Source organism: Mus pahari, chromosome 21 (genome assembly GCF_900095145.1).
Source record: "Mus pahari chromosome 21, PAHARI_EIJ_v1.1, whole genome shotgun sequence".
NCBI lineage: Eukaryota > Metazoa > Chordata > Mammalia > Rodentia > Muridae > Mus > Mus pahari.
Window position 1 is genome coordinate 20,034,989 of NC_034610.1, and position 13,692 is coordinate 20,048,680.

Here is a 13,692-nt window from a genome sequence, read left to right on the forward strand (position 1 = left end):
GTGACCGGCCTTTCCTGCCTTCAGAAACTGACATGCTGGGCCACCCCTACTTCCTAGTGTTGCTGCCTTCAAGCACACGTTCCCATATATAGTCAGGCTCCTGGCACTCCGTAAGTTTACATTCCAAAGAGCCAAGGCTCTGTCTCTGTCCAGCCTTCTGACTGTCCTCAGTCCTGAGAGTGTGAGTCCTCTGAGGACTATACGACTTTTCACCCTCAAGTTTGTAGCAAGTGTCATTGTGGCATATATATATATTTTTTCTTATTGGTCTGGGCCTGAAGGAAATTTTCGTTTCATTCCAGTTCTCTGGGCCAGGCTCCCTGTGGGGTATATTCTAAGCAGGGGGGCTTGACAAGCCGTGTGGGGTGCCAAGGGTCTCCCAGAGTTTCCGTGAAGAGAAAGTCTGTTTCCCTCCTTTACTCGTTGGGTAGTTATTAAATGGCTAATTTCCAGTAAGAACCAAGAAGCTGTTTTAAGACTTCTCTAACTCCCAAGTTGACGAGATCCTCTGTCTCGACTTTGTACAGCTGGTCCTGAGGGCTGCAGGACACGCGTGGGCATCTCAGGGAGGGCCTTAATCCCTGCCTGTGCTTCTAGGAACTTTTATTTGCAGGTATCTGTGCCCTAAACCATCACCTATCTGTGTGAGAGGGTTAAGCAGGGGAGAGATGGAGTTAGGATGGTCCTCTCTTGAGATTTGAAGCTCCTATGTGGCTGGTAGGAAATCTCTCACACAGAGGGTGACCTTTCTGCTGTCTGTTGCCCTGAGTCAGACCTTACATTGTTACTGGAGCTGCATGCTCATCCAGCCCCCACCCCCAGCCCTGTGCCACCACCATGGGTTCTCGAGCATATGTGTGTGCGCACGCGCGCACGCGCACACACACACACACACACACACACACACACACACACAGAGTCGAGAAGAGCATCACAAGTGTGGCCAGCCTTGTTGGTCTCTGACTTGCTCACTTAGGACAGGTCCAGCAGAGTGTAGGTCCTCCCAGAAGCAGGCCCATGGCCGAGCCAGCTCCCTCTGTGACCGCATCTGCTTCTTATCCAGGCGCCTGTAAGCTGATGAAGTGCAGATGTGAATCCTTTCCACAGTGTAACTCAGACAACAGGAAATTCTCAAGACTTGGACAGGGCTGAGAGGGTGTTTACTTCTTAGAATCTATGCCAGATGCACAAATCCCACAACTTGACACCGGAGTTAGAGCTGTCCCGTCCTTGGAGCAAAGTTGTCACAAATCCCAGAACTCGACACCGGAGTTAGAGCTGTCCCGTCCTTGGAGCAGAGTTGTCAGGGAGTTGTATACAGAGAATGTCAGGAATCTGGTGGGAGCTGAGATGGTTCTGGACCAGAGACAGTCCCAGAGAATGTTAGTGCACATGTGTGGAGAAGACTGGCAGCATTTCTTGGGCCCAGGCTCTTGTAGCAGCTGAGGCCTGACCCTCTGCATGTTTGGTGCACAAAGACCTCAGCCCAATACAAGAGGGCCTTTGCTGGCATTTAAGGAGCCTTCCTCCCAAATTCCTCCAGCCTGGCACAGCCTCCAGCACAGGCCCCTCAGATTTGTTTGGTCCAGAGACCTTTGTGAAAATAGTGGACATTTGAGTGGTGTCACATACAGGGACAGGGAGGCCCAGCAACACCAAGAAAAGGCTCAGTGTCCCACTCAATAAAAGGACCAGGCGTTCGCCTTGTGCCCACCCTCCTGCTGGGCAAAGAAGATTCAGGGTGCACACCAGCCAGCTTTGTCTTCAGGCCGGTGACTACAGTCATTTAGATTGTGTTCCAAACCCTGGAAGTGGGTGTTGCTTTCTAGACAGTGCAGAAAGAAGCAGGGGGCTGCTCAGAGAAGCAGAGGCAGCCAAGAGGCCATGTCTGCCCTCCATCCAGCCCCACACCAGGCCTTAGGAGGCAGCGAGATAAAATTACTTTTCATTTGGTTTCATTTTCTTGAGCCTCACCATGTAGCCCTGGCTGTCCTGAAATTTACTGTGTAGACCAGGCTGACCTCAAACTCACAGAGATCCACCCACCTCGGCCTCCTGAGAACGCCCAGCTCAGGATGACTTTTTTAGAGTCTCATCTATACCTGCCACCTTGCTGTAGACACAGCTGCCCATGCCTCACACTCAGCCCAGCTGGCTTGGGAAGGCACCGGCAGACAAGATCTGTGTCGCTCACTGGAGTTTTGCCAGGAGAACCAAGAACTGCTGTGCGCTTCCAAACTTACCAGTGGATGACATTTCTAGGAATGGCAGAGACTTAAAGAATGCTGTTCTACAGGGTTCATGGGGATCACACAGGGTCCCATAGGATCCAACATGAGGCCTGGAGCTCCCTGTAGAGACCAAACGAAAGGGAAGTAGGCAGTTGGCATTTAAAGAGCGGGACTTACTGACCCTAGATGACCAACCTCTAACACTGGTGTGCTGTGTGGGCATAGTTACTGCTGGATGCTGCCCCCGCTGGGGCCAAGTGGCATTGTGCAGGTTTTGGCCACATGTGCTGCCTCACAGCTACCATGATTCATTTGAATTCCAAAACCAAAAGCACAAGGACAGGGAGTCCACCTGCTGTACCAATAAATCAGAAAGGCGATGCCCAGTGAGCAGCACCTCTTAGAGGACACCATCCCGGCTCCTGTGTCACCACCTCCAGCACAGCTCTCGCATGTCCTGGAGATTGCAGAGCAGGTTGTGAGAAGCCCAAGCAAGGCAGAGGTGCTTGCAGTAAAGGAGGGCGTCAACCTCCTCCCCCCCCCGCTGGGTTTGGGATTTAGGCATGCCTGCTTCCCTCTCTCCTACCCCGTGTGGCTGTCATGTACCTCTGGTCAGGGGGTCTCACCCCCTACAAGCAGTAGCCACCAGGTGCATCAGTGCATGCTTGCCCCACGTTACTTGATACACATACTTACAGAGTCAGTCAGAGTTCCTGCAGGACCCAGACAGGTCAGAATTACCTGTGGACACAAGTGCTGGCTTGAAGGAAAGGACACCCGGATATATAAAGCATGCCATGGTGGTCACCCTCACCCTAGCCAATGCCTGAGCTAACACAGGTGGTGCTTTCCCTCTATTCTGTTCCAGTCGGGAGTCTAAGATGTGGGTCATTCATGGGTCACCTAGCTGCCCACGGTACTACTTGGCCCAATGGATGGAGAGTCCTCTTCCTCATTCTTCTTCGTGGAAAACGTTCACAACAATTTTGCTATAGCCCCACTTAGGAGAACAGCAGCTAGCCTTGTGTGGGCAACGTCCCTCCAAGTCCTTAGTTCCGCCACATCTGTGTGACCGGGAAAGGACAGACTTGCCCTGCCAATTTCCTGGAAGGATGGCTGCTTCTCTAGCCAGGCTTTATCTGGGGGGAGCCACTGGAATGTGATGGAAGGGGCAGAGCAAATGCTTGTACGTGGATGCTCCTGTGGCTGTTGTTTGTGGTTTGCACTCTGTGTGTGTGTGTGTGTGTGTGTGTTGGAAGGGACAAGAGGGGTTAACTACAGGTGTGTGTGCATGCCTGTACTGTAGCACTGCTGTGATCTTACAGTAGGAAGAACCTATTCCTTTTAGGTAGCCTAAGTGAAGGGGGACTGTATAGAGAGTGAACTGGCTCCCTTTTCCATGTCTCTATTCAGTATTTGTCTTGAGCTTCTATGTCTGAGACAAGGACTCTCCAAGAAGATCCAGGCTCACAGTGGACTACCTCAAAATGAGGGACAAGGAACGGTCCACTGTCCAGCCACACATCGGGAGCTGGCCCTGGATAGAATTGGGGTTGTGGACTCCTCCCCCTCCCCTGACACCTTCCAAAATACCAACTTGTGACTGTCTAGGAGAAGTGGTGGAAGGCTATCATGGTCCCTTCTTCGAGTAGGGTCCTCGACACTGGGAATACTTTAAGAAGGCACCGTAGAGCCACTTGCTCAGCTGTGAGCAAGAGGTTCTGTCTTTGACCTGACTCGATGTGTGCTCACAATTAGGAAAGCCATTGTCACTGAGCAGACAAAGTAACATGGGGGTAGTTACAGAAGACTGTCTGTCCCCTTCGTTCTCCCCAGAGGCCTTCAAGATCAAGGACACTGTGTAAGACATGCCAGGGGGAGACTCAGGATCCCTCTCTCTCCTTCCTTATTTTTGAGCAATAGGCATGTGTTGCCTAATCTTCAGTCTTACTGTGTAGGCTGTACGCAGTACCACGTAGGCCCCCTGCTTGGTGGTTCCGTGCCCTGTCAGCTGCTGGGCACCCAAAGCTCTGGGTTGGAAGCTGACAGAGCCTCCTCTCCTCCGTCTATAGTGAGGCTGTCTGGGAGAACATGGCACGCATGTGTGTGAAGACTCAAAGGCTGGATGTTGCCAAGGTGTGCCTAGGGAACATGGGCCATGCCCGTGGGGCCCGAGCACTGCGGGAAGCTGAGCGGGAGCCAGAACTGGAAGCCAGAGTGGCCATGCTGGCCATACAGCTGGGCATGCTGGTGAGTAGTCCCAGTTTCAGACAGACAGACAGACATCACCAGGGGACTGAGAAGAAGGTTTGCCACATTGCCAAACTGAGCCTGCAGTAAAAAGGGCAGAGATTGCTAAGCATAGACCCTCTTCAGCTAGAGTCTAGGAACCAAAGGCCAAGCAGTCGTGAGAGTGGGGCTGGCAAGTGAACAGGCAGGCTGGCTGCGGGTCTCCTCAGAATAGCCGACACCATCAGCTTGGTTCCCAAGGCCTCTGGTCTCAGCTGGGCTACCTCCTGCCTCCTTGAGTTTTAGCTCATCGCATACTTGCTTTCCTGGAGGAAAGACACTGACATGCTCACTCCCCACAGTCAAAGGCCACAGCCTTGACTTAGTGTGCCTGCGGGTACAAGGACAGACCTCTGAATAGGGAGTTGTGGGGGGGGCAGGTATTTCACCCACACTTAGGCTGCATATCAGGAGCACCCCCAGAGGGCGTCCTTATCTATAGGGGAGCACAGGAGCTCTGTTGGACCACACCGGAAGCCAGCTGGGACCTAGCAACACTCTCACAGATGACTGGAGTGTCACTTGGGAACGCATTGCCTTTCTTGACTGTGCAGCTCTGTGCATGGTGTCCGTGTGCGTCTCAAGTGTGTTCTCAAGGCGTGCTATGCTTCTTTGTCCTGAGCTCATTGGGACAGCTGTTGTCCCATTCTGTGGCATGAACACTCTGTCAGCAGTTACACTCTGACAGCCCCATGACCATCGCCCTTTCTCCTAGAATGACCTTTCTAAACCATCAGCACTGTGACCGATGCGTGCTCTCTCTTTACCCCCAGGAGGAGGCTGAACAACTGTATAAGAAGTGCAAACGCTACGACCTCCTGAACAAGTTCTACCAGGCCTCGGACCAGTGGCAGAAAGCTGTGGAGGTGGCGGAGCTCCACGACCGCGTCCACCTGCGCACCACCTACTACAACTATGCCAAGCATCTGGAGGCCAGCACTGACTGTGGCCTGGCCCTCAGTTAGTGAGTGGGATGTGGGCAGGGATGGCCCCCAGATGATGTTAGATGGCCTTGGCAGTTCTAAAAGGAAGATCTGCCTCAGGACAGCCAGCCCATGTGATCTTCCATAGGAGCTAGCCAGGAGCCTGGTTCTGTGGCGGTGGGAGGGAATGTTTGACCCTGCGTGTGAGTCAATGTGGTACATACTAGGCTTGGAGAACCCCGAGGGGAAAGGTGCCACAGGGGTACAGCCTCGGGAAACTCATTCCGAAGCTGGGATACAGAGCTATGCTTAGTCATGTTCGTGACCTAGAATTTTAATGATCGGCTCTGAGCTATGGCTAACACGATGGTCCACATAGCACAAAATGTACAGCAGCGCATGACCCCAGGGCTGCAGACCAGGTGTGGGGTCGCAGGCAGTTGCCTGCGCTCTATGATGCAGCAAAATGGAAGTGTCTCCTTGCACAGTTATGAGAAGTCCGACACCCACCGTTTTGAGGTGCCTAGGATGCTCTCAGAAGACCTGCAGTCCCTGGAGCTCTACATCAACAGAATGAAGGACAAGTAAGTGTCCCCACTGGGACGGCACCTCCCACTTGTCACGTCTCCCACTTCCATGTCGGAGTGGGGAAGGTCCGCCTGGTCCAAGAGACTCCAGATCTGTCCCTTCCAGTTTCATGCTGTGGTGGTGCAGGGTGTCAGTTCCAGTGGGAGTGAGGCCCTGAGCTCCAAGGTTACTCCACAGGACCCTCTGGAGATGGTGGGCCCAGTATCTGGAGAGCCAGGCAGAGATGGATACCGCACTGCGCTACTACGAGCTGGCGCAGGACTACTTCTCCCTGGTCCGCATTCACTGCTTCCAGGGCAACATTCAGAAGGTGAGAGCGGGTGGGGAGATGGAGCACCTGCCCAGTGTGCATGAGGCCCTCAGCTGGACTCTGTGTGTGCCTGTATGTGTGTACAATTTTAATTAAAAAGAAAACTTATGGGGTGGAGAGGCCGTTTAAGAGGACTTTGTGCCTTTGCAGAGGACAGAGTTGAGTTCCCAGCAACTCACGCCACCTGTTAACTCTGACTGTGGGAGGGGGCGTGGCTTTTTCTGGCCTCCACAGGCACTGCCTTCATATGTTCAAACATGTACACATAACAAGATATTTTTGAAAATCTCTTATCACAGTGCATCCTGTGGGAGTGGGCTGTTTGGGTAGAATAAGGCTGCTGGGCAGAGATAAGACCTGGGTGTTCTGGGTCTTTCTAGGCTGCTGAAATAGCCAACGAGACTGGAGACTGGGCTGCATCCTACCACCTTGCCCGGCAGTACGAGAGCCAGGATGAGGTAAAGCAGGCAGTGCACTTCTACACTCGGGCACAGGCTTTCAACAACGCCATCCGCCTGTGCAAGGTATGTAGTCCCACCTGGGCACCAGGCAGATGATGCTCTGTTGTGCCTTATCCTGCACTGATTGTCCTGGAAACTTGACTGGGACAACAACAAGGTGAGGAAATGGCAGACACACTCACAGGCAAGCGTGGACTGGGTGAGCTGAGCTCATTCTATCTGAGAGCATCCACTAGCAACCCAGGAGCTCAGTGTGTTTGTATATACAGCAGCAGGAGGAGGGGTTAGCCAGACTTGGTAAGAGGTCTCTGTAGGGGAGCAGTCTAGGACTGTGAACACCGTGGGCGGTGGGGTTGTGGGGGAGGAAACTGCAAGCAACACTTGGTGTGCGCACCATCAATAGTACACAAACCAGGGGAAGGCTTTATCATTTCTGTGGGTCTGGGGCATTGGGTTCCTTGTCATGGGCCATGCCCAGTGTTTAGAACACACATTTACACAGGGCTTTCTCCTCTCCCCACACTGTTGCTGATTTCAGTGTTATTAAGAGTGCTTCAAACATAGAGGTTAAGATGCCTACGTTGTGAACACTGACACCCACTGCTGGCTTCCATGGTCACTTCTGACTCTTCTTGCCCCCTCCTTTCCCTGCTTCCTCCAATGCTGTCATCCATATCCAGGGTTCCTAAGCCAGTAGTAAGGCACACAAAGGTTACAGCCTTGCAAATAGAAACTCATCAAAAACTGTTGAACATTTTTATGACTACTGCTTCAGGTCTCATTTCTGGAGTTACCCAACCCTCGGGTATTTGTTGTGATGCTCTGTAAAATAGAACAAAGAAGTAGCTAAACACCCTGGTACACAGACTGACCTAGTAAGGCCTGCTGCTGCTTAAAATCTCTGCTAGCACAGATCTGTTGGTGATACCAACACGCATTCACCAATCTAAGTGGGTTTGGGTATGCCAGCCAGAACTGCCACAGAACCACACCTTCCTCCCTGCAGGAGAATGGCTTAGATGACCAGCTCATGAACCTCGCCCTGTTGAGTTCCCCAGAGGACATGATTGAGGCAGCCCGGTATTATGAGGAGAAGGGCGAGCAGATGGACAGGGCTGTCATGCTATACCACAAGGTGAGCACTTGGCTTCGATTGGGGACCTACAGAGACTACACTACTACACCTACGCACACTCAGGAAGCTCCAGGAAGCCTGGCTGGGGGAACACAAGCAGCAGCTAAGTTCCTCCCATTGCCCATAGGCTGGACACTTTTCCAAGGCCCTGGAGCTGGCCTTCACCACCCAGCAGTTTGCAGCACTACAGCTCATAGCCGAGGACCTGGATGAGAAGTCAGATCCGGCTCTCCTGGCCCGCTGCTCAGACTTCTGCATTGAGCACAGACAGTTTGAAAAGGCTGTGGAGCTTCTCCTGGCTGCCAAGAAGGTACAGGGATGGTGGGAGCTTTGGCTGGGAAATAGTTCTGCTATCTTCCTTTGGTTATAAAGTCTCAAGAAAACTATGACTGCAACCTTGGCTGGAAGTCAAGGGGATCCTAGCAGTTAACCCAGCGTAGTACAATGAGCACTGCTGCCACGAGGGCAGCCTTACTGCTCACCCCACCTCTTCAGTTCTAACTAGGTAGTAACGGGTGCGTACATGCATGTACACACACAATTGATGAACCGCACACAATAGGAATGCCCTGCGTTTGGGAGCTTGTTGAGTTTTTGAGGTAGAGTCTCTCAAGCTAGCCTCAAAATCCTAGGCTCACGTCACCCCCTGCCTCTGAAGTACCTAGAACCATATGTATGTGACACCATGCCCAACACAGAGGAAGGGGAGGCCGGGGGGGGGGGGATGTTCTTGTTTTGGTTTTGAGAAAGTGTCTATCTCTAAAACCTGGAGACATGGCCTTGAACTCAGCATGTAGCTCAAGCTGGCTCTAACTCACATTTCAGCCTCCCTCACTCTCCCAAGTACTCGGACTAGAGCATGCACCTGACTCTGAGGTTTATGTTTTTAATGAAAGCATATACATTGTTGGGTTTTTCCCCCATAGCAAAAACGTTATCTTCTGAGATCTGGATTGCTAATAGCATGAGGAAAAGGAGCATGTCTGAGTCTGAGTCTGTCCCTTAGCCTGGTCCCTTTATGTCTGACTCGGCCTCGGGCAGTAGCCAGCATGGAGACAGGGCCCAGCTTCCTCTGAAGGGTGGCAGATGTGAAGGGGACCTGGGCCCTCTCAGCACTCAGTCACAGTGCGCCCTGGTTCTCGGGCACTCTTGCAGTACCATGAGGCTCTGCAGCTATGCCTAGAACAGAACATGACCATCACTGAGGACATGGCAGAGAAGATGACTGTGTCCAAGGACTCCAAGGACCTATCTGAGGAGTCACGGCGTGAGCTGCTGGAGCAGATTGCCAACTGCTGTATGCGCCAGGGCAACTATCACCTGGCCACCAAGAAGTACACACAGGCTGGGAACAAGCTGAAGGTGAGTCTGTATGGGCCAGTATATCTCAACTGTGCCATATGCTGTGCATCTGGGCACATACCCTGCTTTCTGCGTATACTTCTGGGTAGCCTGGGCAGGGAGCAGCCTTCCTGGCTAGGATGTTGAAGGACTGGGAGTGGGACCCATAAAGGCTGCTGCTTAGTGGACCTAGACTGACAGCAGTGGGTCCCACTAGCAAACTGGAACTGCACTGTCATGGAGTTTTCAAAACCTAACCTTCTCAACTGAGCCCCGGCCCTTTCTCTGCCTAGGCCATGAGAGCACTGCTCAAATCTGGAGACACAGAGAAAATTGTGTTCTTCGCGGGTGTCTCAAGACAGAAGGAAATCTACATCATGGCTGCCAATTACCTGCAGTCCCTGGACTGGCGGAAGGAGCCAGAGATCATGAAGAGTATCATTAGCTTCTACACCAAGGGGCGGGCCTTGGACCTCCTGGCTGGCTTCTATGACGCCTGTGCCCAGGTATCGATCTGCTTCAGTGTTCTAGCTGGATTTTAGGGCCCCAGCCGTGCCCCGTACGTAGGTCCTCATGGGTCTCTTTGGTCCAGGTGGAGATTGACGAATACCAGAACTATGACAAGGCCCATGGAGCACTGACTGAAGCCTATAAGTGCCTCTCCAAAGCCAAGGCCAAGAGCCCCCTGGACCAGGAGACCAAGCTAGCCCAGCTACAGAGCAAGATGACGTTGGTGAAGAGGTTCATCCAGGCCCGAAGGTATGTCCCCTGAAGGAACAGGTCAGCGGAGTAATGACAAGCTAGCCTTGGGGAGCCGTCTCATATCCTCCAGGCCCTCTGTTTATAACCCAAGAGTCTCTACTCCCCTGCAGAGTTCAGGCTGACTTTAAGAGACCAGATCAAGCTTGTATTTGCCACAGATATTCCTCAGGTGATTCTCGAACCTCTGTAGGATTCACTGTGGCCTGTTCTGTCTCAACACCATCTTGGAAGGATTAGACCATGGAAAGTACAAAGAAGATTGAGCCAGGAGGAGTGAGCTCTAACCCACAGATATGTCTGTCTGAGGGGAGGCTTGAACCTCTTCAGGGCTGTCTTAGTTATTTTTATGTTGCTGTGTGGAGACAACATGACCAAGGCAACTTATAAAAGAATTTAACTGGGGTTTGCTTAAAGTTTCAGTTAGTCCATGATCATCAAGGCCCAGAACATGGCAGACAGGCATGGTGCTGGAGCAGGCTGAGAGTTTGCAACTCCTCCGCAAGTTGTAGGCAGAGAGAGACTGGGCCTAACATGGGCTTTCAAACTCTCAGGGCCCACTGGCAGCTACACACATCTCCAACCAGGCCACACCTCCTAATCCTTCCCAAAATAGTTCTACCAATGAGACAAAGCATTCAAATATATGAGGGGGGGCATTGTCATTCAAAGCACTACAGGGCCCAAGCAGTTTCCCGAGTGAGAGGCCACGCACTGTGCAGGAGTCTGTAGCAGGGACTCTGGGGTCACGGCACTCACTTCTCCTGTCATGTGTGGAGGAGTGGCATGCTGTCTCATTTTTCACTTAGTGGCCAAGAATGTACATTTATCCCGATACTCTTGGCTCTTGTCAGAATATTCAGCTATCCAGAGAGACCCTGTGTGGTCACTATGACGCGAGTAAACATCTTTGAACTCAGCTTCTACCCAGAGAAGTATTTTTCTTATCTAAGAAATTGTCAGGATTTCAAAAGCGTTTAAACATGAACACAGTGGGCTCTTCTTGGAAAGGTACCATTCATGGGGCCAGGTGGAGCCAAGAATGCATCGATGGTCTGCCCAGCCTGAGTCGCAGGAGGCAGGGGAGGAACACTAGCAGGAAGTGGTCATCAGCCCCAAGGCAGAGCAAGTGAACATAGGCGAGAGGGTATAAGGGACATGGTGAGCAGCCCCAGAAGAGTCAGGGGTTGGAGAGAGGGTCAGGTGCCTGCTAGGCGCACCTGAATCCACGTCGTAGACTCTAGAAGTAGGAGTCAGACAGCTCATGGCTCCAAGTCACCCACCCTGCGCTATGCCCATCCCCCACCAGTCACCATTCTGTGCAGTTGTCCACAGACCTCCATGCCCGGGCACACGCACACCTCTGACAGGAAGCCCCTCCCTTCGCCAGGCGCTTCCCTCCCAGTTGCCCTTTCTAAACAGATCTTGGTTTCAAAACACAGGACGCAGCACTGAAGATCCTGAGTGTATGCTAAGTGAGTGGACTTAGAATTCAATCGATTAACGAATTAACATAATTGATGGAAACCATCTTCACACACACACACACACACACACACACACACACACACACACAAATGTCATCTGGCCATTCCATAAAGCCACTCCTGCAGGACAGGTGGCACAACATCTTCTGGCATGCAGTAAGTGTTGTGGGTCAGGCTCAGGGCTTGTCTGACATCTTGTTAGGACATACACAGAGGACCCCAAAGAGTCCATCAGGCAGTGCGAGCTGCTTCTAGAAGAGCCAGACCTGGACAGCACCATCCGTGTCGGAGACGTCTATGGCTTCCTGGTGGAACACCATGTACAGATGGAGGAATACCAGATGGTAAGGCTCACCCACTTCCTGATGCTCCCGAGCACAGACCTGGTTCTTAAAAGACTTACTGTGCTATTTCCTTTGAGGTGACAAGCTAACTGTTCTAGTTTGCTTTTTATTGCTTTGATAAATGGCAGGACTTAGGGTTTATTTCACCTTACAGTTCCATCGCTGAGGGGAAGTGAGGACAGGAACCCGGGCAAGCAGACGCCGTGACAGAACATTGCTTATCGGCTTGTCCCCAAAGCTTGCTTTCTTAGACCACCGAGGACCACATTCCCAGAGGAGGCACTACCATCCAGTGGGCTGGGCCCTCCTATCTCAGTCATTAATGGCGAACATTCAGGGCTGAAAAGAGAGGGATCGGTGCTGTAGACACTAACTCCTTTTGTAGTGGATTCCATTCAGTTCCCACGACCCACATGGTGGCTCACCGCCATCTTTATGTAACCCCAGCTCCAGGGAATCCAACATCTTCACCTGCCTTCCCCAGGTTTGAGGCACACACATGGTACACATACATAAAAGCAGACAAAATACATATAAGTCTTTGAAAATAAATTTTAAAAGATATATTTCCTCAGTTGAGGTTCTCTTCCAAGATGACCCTGGCTGTGTCAGGCTGACAAAAAGAAGAAGAAGAAGAAGAAGAACCAGCACATTGGCTTTGCTCATCCTTAAGGGTGTCTGTCTGCCAGCCCCGTGGTTTAACCAGGCTTGGTTGTTACTGTTAAGATAGCGTCTCGTGTAGTCCAGGCTGGCCTTGAACTATGTAACTGGTCTCCCTCCTTCCTCTCCTCACCTAGTGCTGAAATTATAGGTGTGGCCACCGTGTTGTGTGTGCAGCCTGGAGACAGACCTCAGTGCTTCATTCATGCTGGGCACCCTACTCTACCCACTGAGCTACACCCCCAGCCAGCTCTCATTTTACTAACAAATAAATAATGATGTCCTATGTAGAACTGCCTGCTTGGCAGCATTTGGATGACCGTGTTTCACTAGCCATCCCCGTGGCTGTCTGCTGTTCCAGGCGAGTCCTGTCTTCTCTGTGGGTGGGATGTGTTCATGGTGACCGATGCTCTGGACGAGTTCCCATAGACTTGTTCCTGTCATCCGACTTGGTTTTCTCTCTCTCTTTCTCTTTTTCAAGAATTCCATCTGCTTGCACCTCTCGGAGTTATAGCCAAAATCTGCTTCCTTTTACAGCTCTGTTCAGCCTTTCTTTCTCTTTAGTGCTATTCTGATGTTGAGCCCACCCAACTTCTCACCTCAAACTTGGTCATTTGATCCCTGAGTCCGACTTGGCATCTTGTAGACTGGCCCTGCCATGTCAAGACCCAGCCCTCCCAGCCCCCAGCCCCCAGCCCCCAGCCTGCCTTTCCCTCCCCTCACAGTGCTCCTTCTCCCTCTAATGCTGCTGCTGCTGACCTCTGGCCAAGTCCCAAGCTTGTCCTTTGACCTTATGTCTCATGCCCACCAGCAGGTGGGCAACTTCTATTGCCTGTACCTGGGGCAGCATTTCCATCCCTTTGACTCCCAGCTCTGGGGTTTATGGTTTGGTGTCAAAACCAGCCAAGCAGCACAAGAGCCTTTTTATACCCAGATAGAGGCACCTTCCCATTAGATCCATCCAATAACAGCATTCTAAGAGTTTTGTCATACTTATACTGAGATTTAGCCAGTTATGGTGGCATAGGTCTATAGGAGGCTGAGGCAGGGAGATTACTACAAGTCCAAAGCTGGCCTAGAGTTTCAGGGCAGCTAGGGCAGCCAGGGCCACACAATTAACCCCTCTTAAGAAGGAGGAGGAGGAGGAGGAGGAGGAGGAGGAGG

General features: G+C 51.9%; 1 protein-coding gene across 1 annotated transcript in view; it reads left to right on the top strand.

Moving 5' to 3' along the window:
- Positions 1 to 13,692, top strand: part of Ift140 (intraflagellar transport 140) — an 81,741-nt gene that overhangs the window by 65,225 nt on the left and 2,824 nt on the right. Inside the window, exons 19-29 of the mRNA XM_021221172.1 lie at positions 4,304 to 4,481; positions 5,294 to 5,484; positions 5,932 to 6,027; positions 6,209 to 6,341; positions 6,722 to 6,865; positions 7,809 to 7,937; positions 8,065 to 8,247; positions 9,093 to 9,299; positions 9,572 to 9,784; positions 9,871 to 10,037; positions 11,727 to 11,868. Of these exons, the coding sequence (XP_021076831.1) occupies positions 4,304 to 4,481; positions 5,294 to 5,484; positions 5,932 to 6,027; positions 6,209 to 6,341; positions 6,722 to 6,865; positions 7,809 to 7,937; positions 8,065 to 8,247; positions 9,093 to 9,299; positions 9,572 to 9,784; positions 9,871 to 10,037; positions 11,727 to 11,868 (1,783 nt within the window). The remainder of the gene's footprint in view (positions 1 to 4,303; positions 4,482 to 5,293; positions 5,485 to 5,931; positions 6,028 to 6,208; positions 6,342 to 6,721; positions 6,866 to 7,808; positions 7,938 to 8,064; positions 8,248 to 9,092; positions 9,300 to 9,571; positions 9,785 to 9,870; positions 10,038 to 11,726; positions 11,869 to 13,692) is intronic.